Raw genomic sequence first — 22,193 nt, forward strand, 5'->3', positions numbered from 1 at the left:
ATAAAATAATAAAAATTTTAAATTTATGTTCTCACGTAAAATAAATAGGAGTAAAATAATTTTATTATTGTCATAACTAAAACGAAAACACAAACAGCATCAATTTTGAGACGTGGTGGAAATTTTCAGGAGTAACAGTATTTTATTACAGAGCTGTCCCCATTTTAAGTTATGCAAAAATAAATTATTTTATTCCTACGTTTTTAAAAGTTCATTAAAAGTCTGCTTGAAAGCGTAATTTTTACATTTTTAAAGATATTTTGTGATAACTTGATTAAAAACTTCATCCGCTAAAAAAATATTTAAATTATAAATAACAGTAGACATGTTTCCAGCGTCAAAAAACAGGCGTCCATTTTCAAGACTTGCTAGACGTGAATTTCACAGGTTTCACAAGTTCCAGTTAATATCTTACCGCTTCAGTTTCTTGAGATTATTTATTTAATTAATATTTTGTTTATTTCCAAGTCAAATTTGGTTAAATTTATTTATTTATTTACGTCTAACGTCTATCAGTTTATGCCAGAAAGTGGTTAAAGAATTTCGATCGGTCAAAATATTATTATAAATTCTCCTTTTGACTGCCCGGAAACTATTATAACTGGAATTGTTCATTGGCATAGCACTAGGAGAGATTTAAACACTAGTATAGTCGATAATCTATCGGAATTTCGTTGACGATAAAATGAGAATTAATTTTGCTTGTAGAGATCACTTAACAATTTAAACTTACATTTTCCATTACGGAGTTCCAGTAAAGATTTGAGTATCTTAAAGTGGCCGAATTTCCGATAAGAAACCTGAGATGACGAACCTTTTTCGACTACAGTAACAGTTAAATTCGGTTCATTATTTTCAGGTGTTCAGTGTGCCATTGGTCATACTTCATTTTAAAACAAATCTATAACGAAACTTACAGATTTTTTTCTGGTCTAAAAAAATCTATAAGTTTAAATAAATTCTATAAGAATCTAATTCTATAATCTATAAGTATTCTATTAAAAAAAATTATAGAATTTCAAACTGTAGAATTAAATCATGTATTTACGTTGCCTGTTAATTTGCTTTAAACCTGAAACAAGGAGATTTCTTACAATCGATTATATAGAATTTAGTGATGAAAACACCCGCTTACATTTTTTGAATTTGTAATAGTTTGCTGACATTCACGTACTTTTCAAGAAAACCCCAGACAATGCGAATTTCCCTAGTAAAGCGAAAGCACTCCTTGCGGCCTGGAAAATGTCATTCACCAGGAGCCCAAAATCGCACTTATTTCTGAGACCCTCCGATAACAGATAGCAATGTTTTTTTAATATTTTCTGTGAATGAAATTGAATAAAAGTAACTCAAAATGAACTCCTACATGCCATTGAATTGCATGTCACGCGCCATAGATTCACCATCTTTGGCATTGGAGTTCCAGGCCATCCGCGGTCAAAGCACAGCTATAAGTTTTAGTTATTTATCCCTGGTCCTGTGGACTACAAAAAATAATTAACGCAGAATAAAGCATATTAATCTTGAAACTGGCCTAGCTGGTAACATATAAACAAATTAAACGTCCAAATGAAATAAATAATAAAAATAAAAATATATAAGAAAAGTGGCGATTAAAACAGAAATAATGACAATTAATAGCTCGGAAAGGGCAAAACCACAGCAGAGCAGAATAGTTAAATGCAACTAAATATATTATTTTGGGTTGAAACATTTCATATAGATTTTAATAGAAGGAGATAGTGACATTTCAGTGAATTTGGGGAAATATGTTATAGAAGGTAAAGAACTATCAGAAAGCTATTTCGTATGTAAGGTGGGGAAACTAATAGGATGTAGCTCATAGGATGGTGCTGATAATCAAAATTAATAAATGAAATATTAATATAATAAATAGAAAAATGCGATACTTTTCACTTCGATGCTATTTCAGGAGCATAGTATCTTTTTTCAGACTATAATTTTCTTTAAAAAAATTACATTTTTTTTAAAAAAAATTTTAAAAAAATAGCATGTAAAATCACTAAGGCCCGGATTTCGGTGACATTTTCTTGCATTTTCGAATTTTTTTTCCTCCGTTCAGGTTTTTTTTTTCTGCATTTCAGAGCATTTTTTAAGTTTTCGGTTGATTATTTTGTTCATTTTTTATTATTTCTTTGGGTTTGGGTCATTATTAGTACATTAGATACAAGCTTTTTTTCATAATTTTACATTTTATATTGTAACTCACAATACCACATTGCAACAAAGTTTTCCCTTTACATTATTTTTAGAAATAATTCTTAGCTTCAGCTTTCTCATTTTCTCTGATTTTTATTATCTTAGAACATAAGCAATTTTCTAGGAAAGAAACTGCGTGACTTAACAATCTTATGTAATTCTGATATCTAGTAATATTTATGTTTATTGAAATTTATATACATAAAGGAAATGTTCAGGAGTATTTTATGTCCGGAAATGTTCAGGAATAAAAGTATATTTTTATTTACTTTTGTTATTTTAAGAATATAACATTTATTTTAAACTATTATTGAATGTAGAACATGTATTGCATTATTTTTTGACATGAATGAAAATAATTTCAAAGAGAAAAACATTGTTTTAGATTTTCACTTAAATAGCTTTTTTTTTTTTTTTTTTTTTTTTTTTTTTTGCATTTTTAAGGACGTTTATAGGGACTTTTTACGTCTCCAAAATCTGGGTTCTAAAAATCATTATCAAGGGACACAATTTGAGAAGGAAAAAAAATTGAGTTATTTAAGAAATCGGGAAAGAGAAATTTTGGTAATTAAGAATTTTTACTCATGCGTTTTAAAATCTTAAGAAAGTATGATCAGTGATGACTCAATGCCTAAGAAGAATTGTCTATTAAACTTTTTTTTTAATCATAAAATAATCTGTCCAAAACAGGACCAAAAATGACTTACCGGGCCTGATTATTTTATTTTCACTTTATTAATTATTCTCACTTTAAAAATACATAATTACATAAAAATGGCAAAAAGTTTTATAACAGTGAAAAGTACAGGAAAGACCACCTCTGTATAGCGTTCTCCTTTATTTACGGCCACTTTTGGGGGGCACGGAATTTTTCTTTTGACTTTGCGTTAAAGAAAACCTTTAGGGGAGATGATCAAAACCTCCCAGCGACCGGGAGGCATGTAAACTCTCTTTACATCTATAGACACCCCAAGAGATTTTGAGGCAACTGATTGGATTTCTCGGCATCGCCTTCTGTGACGTATGGCTATTTCTTTCTACCATGTTTGTTATTTTCAGCATTGAGCTCAAAATCTCTTGGGGATACTGTAGATGTAAAGGTAGTTTACATGCGACCGGGAGCCTTCGCACCAAATGAGGAAAAGGTCAAATAAGGAAACACAAAAAAATATCAAAATAAAAAATATTAACAAGGCAAATAAGTAGATTCAAATGTATTCAAAATATATGTGAGAGAAACTTATTTAGAGAGCTCTTTTCTGACGACTGCTGAAAGATATTGACAACAACCTCATGCTACATTCAGACAGGGCTGGATTACCCATTAGACCAGACTAAGCCATGGCCTGGGGCCCCCAATGATTAGAGGCCCCCCTTAAAATGGATTTTTTGAAAATAAATTTAAAAATATGATTTTTCATCAAAATGCTATGATTATTTTTTAGTTCTAATTTAATAAAATAAAGTAAAATTTAATTTACTATTATTTATTTTTATTTTAAATGTGCTTTCTTAAATGAAATGATATATAAATACTTTTATATTTGAATAAATAAAAAAATATACCAGAAAAAAATTTAATCTAGGGCCCCAAAAATTTTAATGACCTAGGGCCCGCATACGCTTAATCCGGCCCTGCATTCAGAATGCTCAAAAAAGGATGATATCAATAATTTAGTTTTAGAGTTAAAAGTTAAAGTTAGAAAAAAAATTATTTTAGAAAAAACAAAACATCTCAAATAAACAAACCTCTCATTTTTTAAAGAAAATAATTTTTATGATGTAAAATAAAGTGTATAATTGCTATGATATAAAATTAAATATAATAAAGCATAATTGTTTATTTAATTAAAATGGTTCTATCATTTATAATTCGTAAATTTGTTTTTATGCATAATTATATCAGTATGGGCCATTTTTATTGAGGCAAAATTTTATTCATCGATCTGGTTACGCCAACCCAAGTGGCATTTCCGCACTAAGAAAATGACACTGAATAAAATTAAAATCGCCTGCGAATGATCATGTACCGAGGATAAAATTTCGAAATCAATGGAAGTAACCCCTAAAAACGATCAACTTCCTTTAACGACCATTTTATTGTGGAACAAAGAGTGGTTTCATTGAATAATAAAAACTCGGACATAAAAAAGAGAAAGAAATAAAAAGGGACAACGATGTTCAGCTAACTATTATTTTTTCCATACTTTCATTTGGTTTTCACTATCAATGAAAAATATATTTTTATGCCATTTAAATAATAACTAAAAACATTAGTTTGATAAGAATTTCATGAAATAAAATTCTTAAAAAAACAATAACTTAGGAAAAATGTGCATATTATAAAGAATACATAATAGCATGAATTCATAATAAATATCTATTTAATCTTTCAATTTTTACTAACTTTTTAAAAACAGAAAACATCACCAAAAAAATTATTTACAAAAAATGGCACACATTTTTTCTGTTTATTTTGTTCTTTCCAAAATTATAAATAAATTCATTGTTTAAATTTGCTTTAATGTGCTGGGAATGAGCAATAATTTTTACTTTTATTCTTTGAAACTTGGGAGTTAACGCAGAATTTTTTAAATTGTACAGATTAGTATTCGTTAATATTAAAACCCAAACCCCGCAACATTACGCCAAACGTAGGCGGCATTAAGAATCTTTGGTGATCAAACGTTGTAGCTATGNTTCTTAGCTATTTCTATAAGTTCTATCTTATTACAGGTTCTGGGTAATCTTTATTTATGCTCTAGTAAGCATTTTTGTCTGCAGATCTATACATTTATAACTTTTCGTTATTATCGAAGATTATGCAAATTTATACTTAAACAATTTAAACTTATTAAGAAATGTAAACTTATATTATGAAATTACAGTTTTATTCTATGCATGTAGACTTATTTTATAAAGACGAATTTCATCTATTATTATATATTCATTACACATACATTTATAACGATAAAAATATCTTGCAGAAAGATATTGGTTCTAATTAGGTTTGTCGCAGAAAGTCAGAAAAAATTCTGCCACAGGGGCCATGTTTATCAAACGAATGTAAACCCTTGGTGGGAAACTTAACTCAGGCGGCAAGAGTTTACCTGGAGCGCGGTAATTTTACTTAACTATTTTTGAGCAAAACAAGATAGCATATTATATATATTCTTCAATGGAAAACTTCATTATCTTAAACTTCATGAAAAACAATACAAAAATTCGCGGCAGTCGAGGGGAACGACAATGGTTGAATGAGGCAAATGAAGGCAGAATACATTTCCCAGCATAATGGAAAGGTATAAGGAGCTGGTGTCAGTAACAAGAGAATCGGCATTAATATGAATGAAATAAGATTACAGGAAATCAAGATAAAGAGGTATGGCAGAGGTTAAACGAATTTTAGCGCTATCAGAGTTTAGCATATGACAAAAGTTCCAACATTGAACAACAAGAAATAATTTATTGAATTCATAATAACGGACATAGTGGTGTGTTCCTTTAATTTAAATTTTAAAGCTTGTTTGGTTTACCCAATTTAGACAAGATTGCATTGGCAAGGTACGTACCTTAAAATTTAACCAGTATAAATTTAAATTTCTTCGAATTATTTATTTCAGCATGTTATGTATTATAAGAAAAGAAAACATCAAAAAGGTCAAGCAATAAGATTATAAATCTTATTCGTCAGAAAGGATAATTTTTCAGCACTGTAGTCTAAAACACGTAAAATATTCATTTAAAAAAATTTCTTTATCGTTCTATTTTCATTTGTGTTTATTTATTTGAGCAAGCAACATTTTACATAGAGAAGAAAACTTTATGAAGTCTAACAACGAGATAATAAATCTTATTCGTCTGAAATGATAATTTCTCAGCAGTGAGATCTGAATAGATAAAATATTCAACTAAAGCACAACAAATTTCTTTATCTTTCCGTTTCAGTTTCGGGGATTTATTTCAGCATGTTCATGTTATATATTACATAGAAAAGGAAACCGCAAAAAAGTATAGCAAAACGCCTTGTTAATCAAAAAGGATAATTTCTAAGTGCTGCGGTCTAAATAGAAAAGTATTTTATATATATACAACAAGTTTCTCCTATAATAGAAAATATAACATACGCAATCATACAAACATTTGCTATGTACAATGCGGGGGGAGAAAAAAAACGGACCACCCTGAATAGCTAATGATAGGATCTCTTGATGATTCGAGGGGGTTACCTCAAATATGCTAATTAATTAGTGCAGATCCGCGATGGCTCAGGTGATAGAGCGTTCGCCTTCCAATGAGGTGAACCGGGGTTCGATCCCGGCGAAGGCTGGTCGATACGAATTCCGCATCCGGCTTGCACAAGCCACAGTGTTGACGTGAAATATCCTCAGTGGTAGAGGGATCATGAGTAAGAGTTCCCTTGCAGTCAGAGTAACCGTGGGAGGTTCTCGTGGTCTTCCCCTAATGTAACACACATGCAGGGTTAGTTCCATCAAAAAGTCCTCCACGAAGGCAAATTTCTCTTGATCCAGGAGTTTCTTTGTCTTCTGGATTGGGTTCAAAATTACAAGACTACTGAGTTGAACATTAGTAGTCGTAAANTATATATATATATTAGTGCAGATGATTATGTTACGAAATTAGACACAAAAACGTAGTTTCTCTGAATAAACAAAACTTTCTTTTTTTTTAAAGCGGATTCTGAATTTTAACCTCCAAAATATAGAAGGTAGGAGCAATCTAGGAGATATGGTCTCAATAGTTTAATCAGCAGTGAATAACCATAGTTTGGACCTCCAAATGTTTCTTTTATTTTTTGCGTATTTCGTTATAGCTCGAAAACATTTTAAGCGAATGGGAAATATTTTGCAAGCAATTATAAAATCCGTTTGTCCATAGATATTTTCAAGCAAAAAATAACCTATAGTTAATATTTATTATTTTACTTAACAATAGGCGAAAAAAAATTTGAATTGTAAGGTATACAATGTTTAATGTTTTACATCATTTTAAAAAATTTAATTTTGCACATCAAAGTACAAAATTTGAGCGAAATCGGTCGAATAGTTCTTGAGAAGTCAAAATATAAAATTTAAAAAAAATCGTAGTTTTAAAAATTTATTTTTTTTACTATTCGATTGATTTCGTCCAAATTTTCTGTATTTTCTTATGCAAAATTTATTATTCAAAATGATGTAAAAAAATTGTATAACTTTCAATTCAAAATTTTTTCGACTATTATTAAATAAAATAATTGTAAAATTTTTTCTATTCGCTTACAAAGTTCTCAATTTATAGAAAATACGCAAAAAATAAAGTTAACATTAGGAGGTCCAAACTTTGGGTCGCTCTGCAGATCTAACTATTGGGACTATTATTTCTCGGATTGTGGCTACCCCCTATATTTCTGGGGTCAGAAATCTGAAAAAAAGGTTATGTTTATTCAAAGAAAGTACGTTTTGGTATCTGATTTCGTAACATAAAATGTGCTAAATATACTAAAATAAAAATATGCTAAATATCGTCAAATTAATTAGCATATTTTTTGAAGTCACTCTCTCGAACTATCAAGATTGAGTTCTAGAACATTGAAGATCCATTCGGATCAAAAGTTATTCAGGGTGACTCTTTTTTCTTTCCTTATGCACACACTAAATACAACAGTACGTACGTTCTTCGTATTGTAAAATCGTCTTATCCTTTGTCCTCCTACTTATTTATTATCTATATTCTTTGTAAATAGAATAAGAGTTTCAAGATTACGTGATTTATCCACTCTTTACACTTCCCTGTTTCCATAGTTTCGGAAAATCTTGTTTTTTTTTTCAAGCCAGTATATTTAAACTTATTACTAAAACGTACTGTTGTAAGAAAAAGCACGATTTACCGAAACCACAGAGGGGGAAAGTGTGAAGAGTGGAGAAATCGCGCACACTTGAGGCGCCTATTCAAACTACAAAATAATAGCCTTTGAAGGCCCGTCGATCTTTGCTTACAAATTGCCTGCTTCGGGAAGCTTTGCTCTGGTTGCTAAGTTCCGAATTAAATAATGTGGCTAGCCAAGACACACAAAAAAAATTTTAAAAAGCCTATGGTATGTTATGAGTAAAACGCAATCTTTTTAACAAATCAAGAAAGTTCAACGCTACTGATAAATACTCCCAAAAGTTTTAAGAAAAAATTGCTCTTATTAAATGCTTAATTCGAAAAGAAAAATTTTTAAAAATTAATTTTTTTTTGCTTTCTAATCGAAAATCGGGTTTTGAGAAGTTTCACATATACTTTCATACTTAGTTCATAATTTGTTCCGATATTGCTGAACATTGTTTGTATTCAGGACATCCCATTTTCTAAGAATACAAATGTGGCTTTTTGAAATATAGATTAAAGAATCAAAAAATTTAGATTTTTGATCCAACATCCTTTTATTTTAATTAACAATGCTTGTAATATAACAATGCTAGCACATAATTCAATTGCTCCATTTTAGAGATCATCCACTAATTACATACATGGTTCAACAAGCATATACCCATAGGATTCATTGTTTAAACCTTTTGGGGAATTCAGTCATTCTATGAAAAAGAAACTCAATTAACAATTTCACACTATCAAATTTTATGGCAGTTAATTCAAGGAACATACGCTTATTTATTGTTTTCACCATCAGCAAATGTAGTAACAAATCTTATAATCCAATTCTCTTTGTCGAGGTTGTCATCGTGAAGAAGAACGACATATACTTTGTGATTGTGAGGTCTATTCTGCTCAAAGATTTGAGCATTTGGGGCAGCATTCCGTTAAAACCTGGGAACTGCAGGATGTTCCTGTATGGTGTTCGCTGAATTTTATTTCAGCTATAGGGCTTGCTTTCATGCTAATCATGATTTAGGGTTTGGCCCTGCTCTTAGGAGCTGCCCAACCTCTAAGTCTACGTCTAAGAAATCTTATAAGATAGACTTCATTAGTTTTACAATTACTGATTCCTCTCTTTCATATGATTTTACAAATGATCGGTTCCAACCAATCGGATCATATCCAGAGTTCTCCCTAGGAATAAAAAAGAGCTAGGTGCTTCATCACAGAAGAGGGCACTTAGAGTTTTGAAAGGGCGCTCACTTAACACCATAAAAATTTATCAAAATGTGATAACATTTAGTCAAAATGTGATGACATGTAATAACTGAATTTGATGCTCAACAATTTTTAAGTTGCCGTGTAATTATGCGTATGTTTCAAAAAGTAATTCTCACTCATTATCTAAATAAGAGAAAAATTTGTAGTTTATAAATAATAATTAAAGGCATGTTAAGAGACAGTCTCTGTGTATACATTTTTTTCAAAAAAACGTAAACTAGAAGGATTTTTTCTATAATTTATACTGAAAATTATTTAAAAATAGAGGTGTATTTTTTTTTAAAAAAAAGGTATTTATTTAAATAATTTTAAATTTTCAAAACACTAAAAAAAATTTATTAATATACTTCCTTGAAAAAAAGAGAAACTTAGAAAAATTTAACCAGTTACAATAATTCTAACAAACCAGCCAATAATTCTAACAAAGTAAATACTATTTGTAATAGTAATCAGAATTTAACTTTCAAACACAGATAATTACGTGTAATTATGATTTTAACAGTTAATTCATTTTTCTTAATAATGGAATATGAATAAAAAGGCAGTGTTTTTAAAAGATGGGGGCTTATTTTTTACAAAAAGGGCAAAGAGGGCACATTTATAGGAATCAAAGAGCAAGCAAGATGGGTTTCCCTTTTTAAAACGCTAAGGGAGAACACTGTTACAGCATAGTCTATATATGAATTCTATGATAGAATTTAACGGGATCATCAGCTAAAATTATTGTTATACAAAACTATTAAGTGACATACTGATTGTGTTTTCATTTCGTGATTATTTAAATGTGGTTAAAGAAATCTTGAACTCAATTACAAATTTTAACTATATATCGATATGAGGTAATATTAACTAGTTGATACTGATTATTTATTTAATTGTAAATGTTTATGAAACAATCTGTTTGTCATTAAGAAATAAAAATAATAGCATAAAAATCTAAAATTTCCTAAAAAATTATTACATTGCAACAAAAGTGATAAAGAGTAACCAAACATTCAATTTATATGTTGAAATCAAATCCTGCAATTTTATTACGGACGTGGGAATAAAAATTTGAAGTATTTCTGAAAAAAAACCTGGTTTTTTTTTATTAAAAACCTGGGATTTGGATAACAAAAACAGGTGGGTTTATCTTTGTTAGAAAAACTCGGGTTATTTTTTTCAAATCCCAGTCCCAGCGGAAAACTACTACCAACACTTTCTACAAGGCGATATTTCTGTATTGTTATGTCTAGCGCCATCTACAATCACTAAGTCACCAAATGGATTTTAATCTTGCACTTTTTAAAAAAAAAACTTGCATAAGTTTGCCGCTCAGATGGCTAATAATCAATGCATTTCCAATTGGCCTCCTTCTGTTATGATTTTTTTAGTTTCTCGTGGGCCACTGGACACAAATCACCAAGACTTGTAATTATTTTAATGTTGATTGTGATGCAGAAATCTACCCTTCCACAAAACACCAAAAACTTTGTAAGATATTATTTTAAAAGATTATTATTATCAAAAAAATACCTTTTTTTAAAATCGTCAGCACTTTAATTCTTGGAGTCATTATTTTCATTTTGATAAACATAGAATAATGACTTACACTTCTTTTTTATCTGCATATTTTTGCATATATTCTGCTATTATGTTTAAAAATAAATTAAATAAAAAATAGTGAAAAATAATAAGTAAAAATGTTGGCGGAGTTCAACTATTCATTTTACTACTATTTGACTTCGCTCGGTTAACCGTAAAGTACAGAATTGTCTTAACTTTAAAAAAAACTTTTTTTTAAAGATTTTTAGCAACACTCTTTTCAATACAGCCTGCAATTAGTCCTGAAACAATTGTCCTGTCCTTCCTTTGTTTGGATACAACTTTATACTAAATTCTGACAGTGGTGGGAAAAACTTCACTATTTTGTAGTTTACTACACCTTGTAATTAACTACAAATTACTTTCAAAATGTAACTACTCTACTAGTTTAAGAAGATGAAGGGTGTTAGAGAACTTAATTTACACCAAAGTTCAAAAGGGTTTTGAATAAATAAAAAAATGCCATGAATTAAACATGAGGGATTATTAAAAAATATTTATTCATGTTTACATGGGTCAGTTTGTTATTCTAAGACATTTTTTTTTTCAAATTTGTTCATTTAACCTTCAAATTTTTATAATTTAATGTTTAATTGAACAAATGCTATAAAAATTATCAAATATCTGCTGTTCAGTTAAGTGTTTAATGCTCTTTTATTTCTTCTAAGAAATTAAGCACATCAAAAATATGTTCCCTTCTTTTGAAAAAAATCAATGTTTCAGGTACATTTGTCAAACAGGGACCCAAAGTGATAAATTACATATCTGTCATTAGTAAATGTTAATTTCAATATCAGTTATGCATGGTTCTAAATACATAATTCTTGTTAATGCTCTGCCGCAGCCACAAAAGCATTTTCATTGTATCCATTGATGAACCTGCGAAGATTTTTATCCATCACATTTGAAAAATTAGTTGTGTTAGAACCTTGTTTCTAAACTTAACTTATATTAAAAGAATATACCATGCACCACAACAAACTACTTTCTTTTACTCGTACTACCCACTACAATGCTTTCTTTAAGTAGCACATTACACTACAAACTGTAAAAAAGGTAGCAACTACAGCAGTTTTACTACTTGTAGTAAGCTACTTCCAACCACTGATTCTAGGGGTGGTTGAGATGAATACTGACACTTAGGTTACAGTACCAGTACAGGCTGTGTGGTTTAAAATATTTCTATGGGCACGTTGAGTAGAAAAGTAAAAATTTACAAAACTGTTCATTGCAATTTATCCACTGTAAAATTATGACTATCAGGTATCAAAAAGACAAGTTAATAATTGAAAAGAGATCAGAAAAAGTTATGCTTAGCTGTGTGGTTTAAAATATTTCTATGGGCATGTTGAGTAAAAAAGTAAAAATTAACAAAACTGTTCATTGCGATTTATCCACTGTAAAATTATGACAATCGGGTATCAAAAGGACAAGTTAATAATTAAAAAGAGATCAGAAAAAGTTATGCTACTTTTTATCAAGAATTTTTTTAATCTAAAGAAGTCGGGCAAGGAAATATACAATTGGGAGGTAAAATATAAATACACAATTCTTTTTTATAAATTACAATATGCATTGAATTAATTATTAGTCTGATAATATAGTATTCTGGCTTCTCGATTAGGTCTAAATTAATTGACAACTTAATATAACTAGGCATCTTGTTTATCCGGTATTTAACAAGAAATTCGCGTTTTGATATAAGAAATTCATAACCATGTCACAATTTAATGAATGAGAATCAGTAAACTTTTATTATTAGAATTTTACTTAAATTTTATTGTGATTTTAAAAGGTGTAGATGTCTAGCATATTCTGCTTCTTTTTGTAGCTAAAAGACATATGTATATTTAAATACCAAGAATAATGTAAAAATCAATAAGACCATAGCCAAATATTAAAACTTGACACCTACCTAGAAAAACTATCTGAAGCACCATACATTTTTCAAATGAGGAGATATCAAATTGAAAATTCTTTATAATAGAAACGATTTTAACGATAACGAAATTAAGCTATGAAAATTGAACTCGTTCTTCCCTATGCTATACAACTCTTCTTGTCATATCATCAACACTCTATTTCTCTGAATTTACCTGAAGGCACTCAAATCCAATCGATAAAATGGCAATGAACTTACAGATTCAGCGTCGCATGACAGAATACTTCCTTACCTAGCAGAAGAAAAATAAAACCTGAAAGATACTTTCGCATTCAAAAAGGTAGTTTTTACTGTGTTGCTTGTAGCCTTTAAACTTTTTCATGATAGAGAACAGTATCCCTTGGCAACCGTAAAAAATTTTAACCACAACAACCGAACTCTATCCAGTGGCGGTTCTTTTTGGAGCATGCTCCAGGAGCATGATTTTCAATCAAATTTCTTAAATATGCAAAAACTATTAATTCATTTCATTCAATATAAATGAAGTTCAATTCTTTGGTGAAAATAAAAGAAAAATCAAGATCATTAAATACGTGTACAATGACTTAAGAGTAGGACTGCATGCGATTCCTGCACATCCAAATGACGAGGAGAAATAGAAATGGCGAAATCTATTTCTCCTCGAAAAGCTTCATAATCGAAAAAACGTGAATGGCATGCCGAGTGAACGGTACTGTGGATTTCTATTCGCGATCGCAACACTCGAATACGCCATCTGGGNTTATAGTGGTGCTCCAGGAGCATGATTTTCAATCAAATTTCTTAAATATGCAAAAACTATTAATTCATTTCATTCAATATAAATAAAGTTCAATTCTTTGGTGAAAATAAAAGAAAAATTAAGATCATTAAATACGTGTACAATGACTTAAGAGTAGAATGGCATGTGAATGGCAACGTGAATGGCATGCCGAGTGAACGGTACTGAGGATTTCTATATCTATCTCTGACAGACGTTAATTTATTTGACTTTTTTTATTAAAAATTGACTGCTGGTGTGTTGCCATAAGGAGAGAGTTCTGCTCTACGCCACCTGCGTGTGGAGAGTCATAGAGGAAGGAAATACGTTAGTTTCTCTCTTGATTTTCATATAGATTAAAATCTTTTATGTTCGAAAACTAAATAGAACTGAAAACTACATTAAACATAGTCCTAAAGAAAAGCATCATGGAAATTTTAAAAAATATTTTGATTAAGTGAAAAGGAAAAATATTAAGAAGGGGGAAAGAGGAGGGGAGGGAAGGGAGAAGGGTCAAAGGCATGAAACCGGTCTCTCCCCAGATGGCGTATTCGAGCGTTGCGATCGCCAATAGATCAAACTTAAATGCTAAACGCGCAAAGCTTGGTAAGAAAACAAAGAACGAATATGTTGCTTGACCATATTTTTTATGCGATCTACCCCATCGCAATTATTAAGAAAAAAATGTGAAAAAGAAAGAAAATGTTCTTGTGTAGGCATGCATTTAATTTCTAACATGCAGAATTTCATATAATAGTAAGGGAACGAGTTTTAAAGAAATCCCTACATATATGTAGGGATTTATTATCAATAATAAACTAGATTCACGATTAAAACTTGTAGCTGGGAATTTTTTATTTTGCTTAAGCTGGCCAGTGACCTCAACAATCTAAAAAACTGGCATTGAATTTTTGTATGATTATTTGAAAGCTAGGCTTGCTTTATCTTTCCAAATTAATATTCTTAGAACAAAGATCCCTCGCATGAATTCTCTAAAATAATGTTTTTTTAAAGGATAAAGAAGAGGGTTTTCAAAAATTCTTTTACAAATTTGACGACCAGTTTCTTATACTTTTGACGACGCTGGTCACATAAATGTTACCTATAATTTCTAAATAAATTTCAGTACGTAACTTTCAAATTTGCGAAGGTACATAAGCCTTGTGAAATATATCGGAAATTCAAATAACATTCAAAAAGTAACATTTTAATGAAACCAAGAGTTCAAGTAATTTTGAAGCAAAAAGTTACAACCTAATCTCATTTACTTAATTTCTCTGCTTTTGGGAATCATTTAATTCTTATAATATTTTTTTTTTAAAAATACAACACTTGACAAAAAATTTAAAAGTAAGATTGTCCTGTGGCAAATTCGTCATTTATTATAGAGGTTTTTAAGAAATTAGAAAAGCTATTAGAACTAACAATTCTTTGCGCTATCAAAGGTACTCTCATTTAACCGTGATTCTCAACCTAGATGCTACACAGAAATGACATCACTCTTAGCAACACCCTGGTTTAGGTGAACGCAATTTTCAGACGTTAATTAAAAAATATATAGTCGTCAAATTAACGTAATATTATAAAAATAGGTTTTCGGTAATTATCAAAATTCATCAAAACTAGTTATCAAAATTATCAATTTCAAGAAAAGATTATTTCCCAATTCCCAAGNGAAAATGCCGTTCATGGGTTAAATTTAGTAGGAACAACACAACCTATGACGTAGGCTATATTATACCCAATTATCAAAATTCATCAAGACTAGTTATCAAAATTATCAATTTCAAGAAAAGATTATTTCCCAATTCCCAAGCATGACGGAAAATATTTTTATAAGCTTAATTTTGCTTACAAGAAAAGTGTGTATCTGTGAATCAGCATTTAAACGAAATTAATTTTGAATTAATGAGTGTGATTGATAGGGTAACGATTTTCGTCTAACGGTTTAAAGTTTTAGTGCATTTACTTATAAAATCTTTTACCTTATTTTAATTCGTAGCACAACAGTTATGCTCTCCGTCTTCCAGCTGAGGGTGGTTTCAAATCCCAGCTGATGCATTTGATTTTTATTTCTAGATTTCTGATCAAACAAACCCAGAGCTAGAGGTTAAAATTCATCGTAAGTCTTCCGGGTTGCTACTTCCGATTGATTTTTACTCCTAAACTTGAAAAATCGCGACTTCCAATATTTTTATACTAATCGAGTTTGCAATATAATGCATTATTTCGATTTAAATTTTAACGGAACAAACAACAAATGAATTTGGTAGACTTTGCAAGCATGCTATGATGCAACCCAAAAAATATCAAATTGTGATATTTTACACATATATAGCTAAATAAGGGATAACACTCAAAACATGGCGAAACTTGAACTTTATATTTTGATATTAGTTTTTTAAAATTTCTTTTAGGCTCACAACCAGTTACAATTTGTAAATTACAGAAAACTCTTATGAATGGTAAAATTACGCGTAACTTTAATCACAAATTACAGTAATGAAACTTCCTAGAATATTAAGTCAGTGCGCACATCGCCTCGTGAGCATAGCATAAGCGGAGGAATACACCGAAAGTTTTCTGAATTTTTCCAGTTTTAGGAAGCTTGTGGGGAATTAATTACCGACGATGTCAACCTTCATTCATCAAAAGGTACCTCAAGATAGAATCAAGTTAACATGTCTTACATACTTAGTGATTCGGCATTTAATATTTATAGTGGTAGTTACGCCACATTACTCCCCTTCTAGAATTTTATCTGTGATAAAATTCGATGAATGAATACCACTGGTTGATTCGTGCTGTTTATTTATTTTTATCATTTTTGCCATTATATATTTTTTCTTCATTTTTTTTTGTTTATAGTATTTCGCTCATTTTTTTTCTCTGTTTATTACAGGGAGACTTTATTTACTTCATCGGATCTTTTCATTTTTTAAGCAAATCAACTGTTTTAATGTGGATCATCCATCAATGTTGGCAAGTTCTTATCACGTCCGCAGGTCACCATTTGTGGGGAATTAATTATCGATGATGTCAACCTTCATTTATCAAAAGGTTCCTCACGAATGAATCAAGTTAACATGTCTTATATACTAGTTATTCGGTATTTAATATTTATAGTGGTAGTTACGCCACAAGCTTGTTATTGTTTACATTCAGTCAACTATTCGCGATCACAACGTTCGAATACACCCTCTGGGGTGAACACCGGTTCCATGACTGGATCGTTCCTTCCTCTCCTCCTCTTCTGAGTTATATAGGAATACGCTACGATATTTTCCTCTTTCATAACATTTTCCGGATTGAATTGTTAAAAATATCTTTTTTCAATTTCCCCGATGCTTTCTTTTAGAGCTATGTTCAATATAGTTTTCAGTTTCAAACAGTTTTCAAACTTAAAAGTTTTTGATCTATTTAAAAATTACGAGAGATACTAGCGTACTTCTTACTTCTATAAGACTCTACTAGCTCGTGTAAAGTGTTGCCATAGGTATAGAGGCCTGCTCTACGCCACCTATCACCCATTTCGTTCCCCACTTTCAGATATATTTGTAAAACATAGTACGCGCACCAGTTCTGCGCATGATCACTAATTTCCAAGCAAATACTATCACTTACCGTAAACGTTGGAAAGTATTTATTTATTTCATGGAAGTTTCTAGTGGGCAATGTCTTTCCATGTGAAATCAAAAAAACATTGCGGATTGAAAATGAACGATCTCACGGAGATACAGTAAAAAAGTTATCTCCTAGGTCATGAAAATGGTTTCAGGCCATAGAACTTCTTCAGTTAATTTATGTTGTTTTTTCTAGTGATAAATGTTAAATAGATAAGTTATTGTCTAGTGAAGTGAAAATGGCGTCAATAGAGAATTAATATTACTTTTTAATAAGTTTAAACATCTTCCTAAGATACACAAAGTAAGCATCTATTTAATAAATTTAGCTTCTGACGTTTAATTGACCTCTCTTTACCTGTCAAGTCGTGCCTTCATAACATGTCAGCTGGTGTAGTACTGCATCCTCTTGTGTGTGGGATAAACGTAAATTGTTATTTAGAGATATACGCTAATGATTGCTACAATTTTATATGATGTTACTATTCTATACTCAACTTACCTTTCAAATGTTTTGAATGTTAACTCTCTTATGATTTATTTAAATTATATTGCTCGTTAATGCGTAGTATACCCGGTGGTAATCAACGATGCAAAGCTTTTGTTTACATTTTTTGCTTAGTTTCAAAATGTTTCAGATGCATACTTAATTTTAATATTATCGTTATATAATATAAGAATTGAATAATGATATAGTTCAATCATTATTTGAAATGCATTATTTGCTGATGCAAAAACATTTATGTGCTGATTGTTTACAATGTGTCAAACAAACATGTATTTGACACTTTTAGAGGCAAATATTTTATTTACTGAACTTAATAGAGTTAGTTTAATTTTGTTTTACTTGTGCTGTTTCCCGAAATATATTTGAAATTTACCATTGTTTAATTTAGTTAATTGTGGAACATTAAGCAATAACTGATTGTATATCACTATCTATGTTTCTTACTGTATAATATGCCATTATGTTTGTTTTAAACTCGTACTTTTGCCTTTTTTTTTAAAAAAATAGTTTTGGAGATCAATCTGATCAGTTTTGCAATTAAAAAAAGAGGCTTATTGAAAATCTGTATCTATTCTATGGTTCAGGGCAGTTAAATATGTACGATTATTGTTCACTTGTGCAATTTTCTTTTGAAATTATCTTAAACAAGGATTAGCTCGATAGAGCATTCTGGTTTTTGATCTTTTACAATTCTTATTGTTAATTTTGGTTAAAAAAGGAATTTAATTGCAATTAATATTTTAATTGTAATCCTTTTGAAAATCTTCATTAAATTTGTGTTCTTCATGATTCAAAGAGGCTTGATAATGTTGACAAAACTTGAACCAAATTTGTCAATTAAGTTAGATTGCATTTGACAAAATTAATTAGTTTAAATGTAGTATTAAGTACCAATAAATTCAAATTAAAGTTCAAGGGTGATATTAGGTATTTTATATATTTTATTTCAAATAATTCAGAATAAGGGTGCTCAACCTTTTTTGAGTGCAGGGGAACTTGCACAGTAGGTAGATTATAATAAAATATATTAGTAAGTTCTTGATAGTGTGCTAATACAGGAAAGCCAATAACATTGCAAATAATGTGATAACTCTCAGTTACTTCATTAACCATAATAATTTTAACTTTTAAAATGTTTAATTTTAAATCAAACAAACATAATACGCAGTGCCAATGGAAGATGTTCTCGAGCCTCGCTGGTGTAGTCTCACTGTTGAAACTTGGTTTTTGCACTTTTATTTACAATTTTTCTGCCAGAAAATCATATTTCAGAGAATCATTTTCCAACCCCAGTCTGAAACCTAAAAATGCAAATGCTAAACATTTATTTAAATTCATAAATATGAATAAAAGTACATTAAATCATTAATTAAAGTAGTCATTTGCTTTCATAAACTGAAAATAAATATTTAACATTCTGAATAAAAAGAAAATGTAATTCTCTTAATAAAAAAAGTTTAACTAAACAAACCGGCACTGGGACAAAAGTATCTATATAATGTTATATAGGTATTTTTTCCAAACCTATATATTATACCTATTATGTATACCTATATAATGTTAGATAGGTATTTTATTATGTTATCTAGGTAATTAATATAATGTACAGTGCCTCCCACACCAGATGGATTGCTTTGCATGGAGAGGAGAACCATGAAAACCTTTAACAGTTATACAGCGTTAAGGAGATTCTAAGACATGATTGTGATCCATCTGCCACTAAGGATATTTTAAGTGAACACTATAATCAGTGTGAGGCAGAAGCAGAATCTGTATTGATCAGCCACCTCTGGGATTAGAACCTGGGGCACCTGAGCCACACTTCGACTACACATATATGTATATATATATAGTTAAAAAAAAGGAAATGAATAATTTTGAGAACATTAAATTTAGGTCTTGTTCGGCGTCCCATAATCCAGTGCTCTGGGCGATCGCCCATCTTTTTTGCAGACCCTGATAATATGTTTATGTATGAGTGACATGTCATTCCAGTATTGTAGATTTTAGATACTGCAGTTCCTTAAGATCAAAGACTTTCAAACTTATTGGTCAAGCAAATGCTTTAAAAAAGAGTTCTTATTTAAATTATGAATGTTTTACCTCATAATCCATCTATTAATATGCACATTTATAATTATTCTTTCTATTGGAAAATAAAACTAAGAATTTCGAAACAATATTTGAACAGTAAAAGTTTTTAATTTGGATTGATCAAATGGCTGCATCAACAAAAAGCAATGATGTAATATGATATTGAGAAGTATTCTAATTTTCTCTTTAATCTTTTAGCAAAGAGAAGTAATGAATATATTTTTAGTTTGGTTATATATTTTTAAGTTAAATTAAATGCCAAGTATTCATAAATTAATTATCATCTGTGAATTTATCTATTTTAGGATTGGTTATAGTTCTGCCGACGCGCTGTATTTTATTTCTTACTGGAGAATTACACGTTCCCTGAGACTCATAATAACTTTTTTTTTATGTTTGACTGGTTAGATTGGTAAGCAGAATCGCTGTATATATAAGATCAAACAATTTATTATTGTTTATCTTGTTTGTTTATCATTGTTTGTTTTGTGCAGCAGTAATTTCTACTTCAATGCCATACATAGTTCAGCAACTTAAAAGTGCTTTAATGATGCATTAACAGAATGCTTTCTTTGAATATCAGAAATATGAAATAGGGCTTCTATATTTTAAGTTATATTATAAAGATATTGTGGATCATTTAGAAAGAAAAAAAATTTGCTTCTAGATATAATCTCATTCTTATTTTTTAGACTAAATTTATTTTTATTTCTATTGCTTAAAAACAATTCTTAGAAATTAATGGATTTTTTTCTTCTTTGTCATAGATTCTGTAACCAAAATGGCTGCCAAGTTCCCTGAGCAAAGTAATTATATTATATTTTGATATTTGAATGTTTGTTTTCTTTAGTCATTAACCTTTTAATTGGTAAAATTCTTGTATACATTACAACTTACGGTGCAATTTTGAAAAATGTTGGTAACTCTGAAATGATGCATTGATGCTAAATTATTGCCAATGACGTTTATTACAATTGTTGCTCAGAATTGGCGTTGGCGAAAATAAGGGAAATTGTAACCTGAGAATAGCAAACATATATAGAGCAAATGTTTACCAGACAATGTCACACTAAAAGAGCAATGCTAAAATGTAACTAATAAAAGAATAAATGTATATTACACAGGTAGATCGCATATTAAGATAATATCAAACTATTCTTTCACTAAACATGTTTTGATATGTTTCTGTTAGAAGTTTTATAAAAATATAGTGATATAGGAAGCAAAACTATTATTAAACTACACTAAACAGGCATAAAAGAAAGATACAACACTAAACACATTGAAGTTACTAACTTTTAATATGTGTATCTAAAACTAAACTCAGTGGCGTGGCAGCCCATAGAAGACCAAGGCCTACTGTGCCCATCTCAGTTTTCTTGACCTTGGGCTCTGGGGTGCAGGAGCAGATGTTCTGGTCAGGTGGTCAGCCGAACGCAGAGCCCCCAGTGTTTAGTTCCCAAGCATGCTTGGTACTCATTTATCGACCCATTGAAGGAATGAAAGGCTGAGTCAACCTTGCCCCTTCCGAGGATCGAACCCATGACCTGTGGTATGGGAGCTAATAGGTGTATTACATTTATTTTCTTCAAAATATCTGAAAGAAAATTATACCACTTTTTAGCAATTGCTCAGGAATAAAAAATTTATCCGACATAATATTAAATCTTTTCATGTACAACCACACTTATTATGCACATACAATATTCTATTCAAAATAACACCTACCATAGCATTCATTACATAGGAAAAATTAATTCAATCCTAAAACTAAAATTTGGCAATTAAATTTCTGCATAAAATATTGCTTGGACAAAATAAAACATCCATTATGTCAGTAGTCTTCTCCCATTTGCAGAAATAGAAATCAGTCATATACATCAACATAATGTCAAATATCCATTTCCAGTACGAAATACAATCTCCTTATTTTTTGAATCTGCACAATTAGAAAAGAGTCATTAAAAAAATTAATGTCTAGACAAATCTTCAACTATTGGTTACAAACCGTATCAATCTTCCAAACATTGCCAATTTTGCCAAATCTACTATGTAACGTATACTAGGATTAAGCCTTTTAATTTTAGATACATATGTTCCTAAACAAACATACAAGTTCNATATATAATATAAAGATTATCTGGGATAAATTATTTTTAAGATTAGTTCATCTTAAAACAATGGGCATAAAAATACTGTGTTTTTGTATTATGAAGAAAGTTCAGTATATTGCATGATGTAATCTTATATTATACACCATTATATAATTCACACTAAATATAACATGCTTTATTATCCAAACGAAAAAGATTGTCATAACGTGAGGTCAGTATATTGTAAGTACAC

The 22,193-nt window shown here is 30.0% G+C and overlaps 2 protein-coding genes across 10 annotated transcripts in view; one reads left to right on the top strand and one right to left on the bottom strand.

Annotated features, from left to right (window-relative positions):
• Positions 1–13,186, bottom strand: part of LOC107452568 (coiled-coil domain-containing protein 66) — a 47,904-nt gene extending 34,718 nt beyond the window's left edge. Inside the window, exon 1 of the mRNA XM_043046749.2 lies at positions 12,857–13,186. The gene's annotated coding sequence lies outside the window, so the exon portion shown is untranslated. The remainder of the gene's footprint in view (positions 1–12,856) is intronic.
• A 3,988-nt stretch (positions 13,187–17,174) lies between these two features.
• The window catches only part of LOC107452551 (putative uncharacterized protein DDB_G0282133), a 66,032-nt gene continuing 61,013 nt past the window's right edge, over positions 17,175–22,193 (top strand). For 2 of the 9 annotated variants that reach the window (XM_043046743.2, XM_043046745.2), the window contains exons 1-2: positions 17,188–17,549; positions 20,615–20,653. In XM_043046743.2, the coding sequence (XP_042902677.1) occupies positions 20,629–20,653 (25 nt within the window). In that variant the 5' untranslated portion in view covers positions 17,188–17,549; positions 20,615–20,628. Of the gene's footprint in view, positions 17,550–20,152; positions 20,260–20,614; positions 20,654–22,193 lie in introns of those variants that run through there. The other 7 variants (XM_071177478.1, XM_071177479.1, XM_043046741.2 and 4 more) reach the window with 6 other exon arrangements.

The sequence above is a fragment of the Parasteatoda tepidariorum genome, chromosome 2 (genome assembly GCF_043381705.1).
Source record: "Parasteatoda tepidariorum isolate YZ-2023 chromosome 2, CAS_Ptep_4.0, whole genome shotgun sequence".
NCBI classification, from domain to species: domain Eukaryota; kingdom Metazoa; phylum Arthropoda; class Arachnida; order Araneae; family Theridiidae; genus Parasteatoda; species Parasteatoda tepidariorum.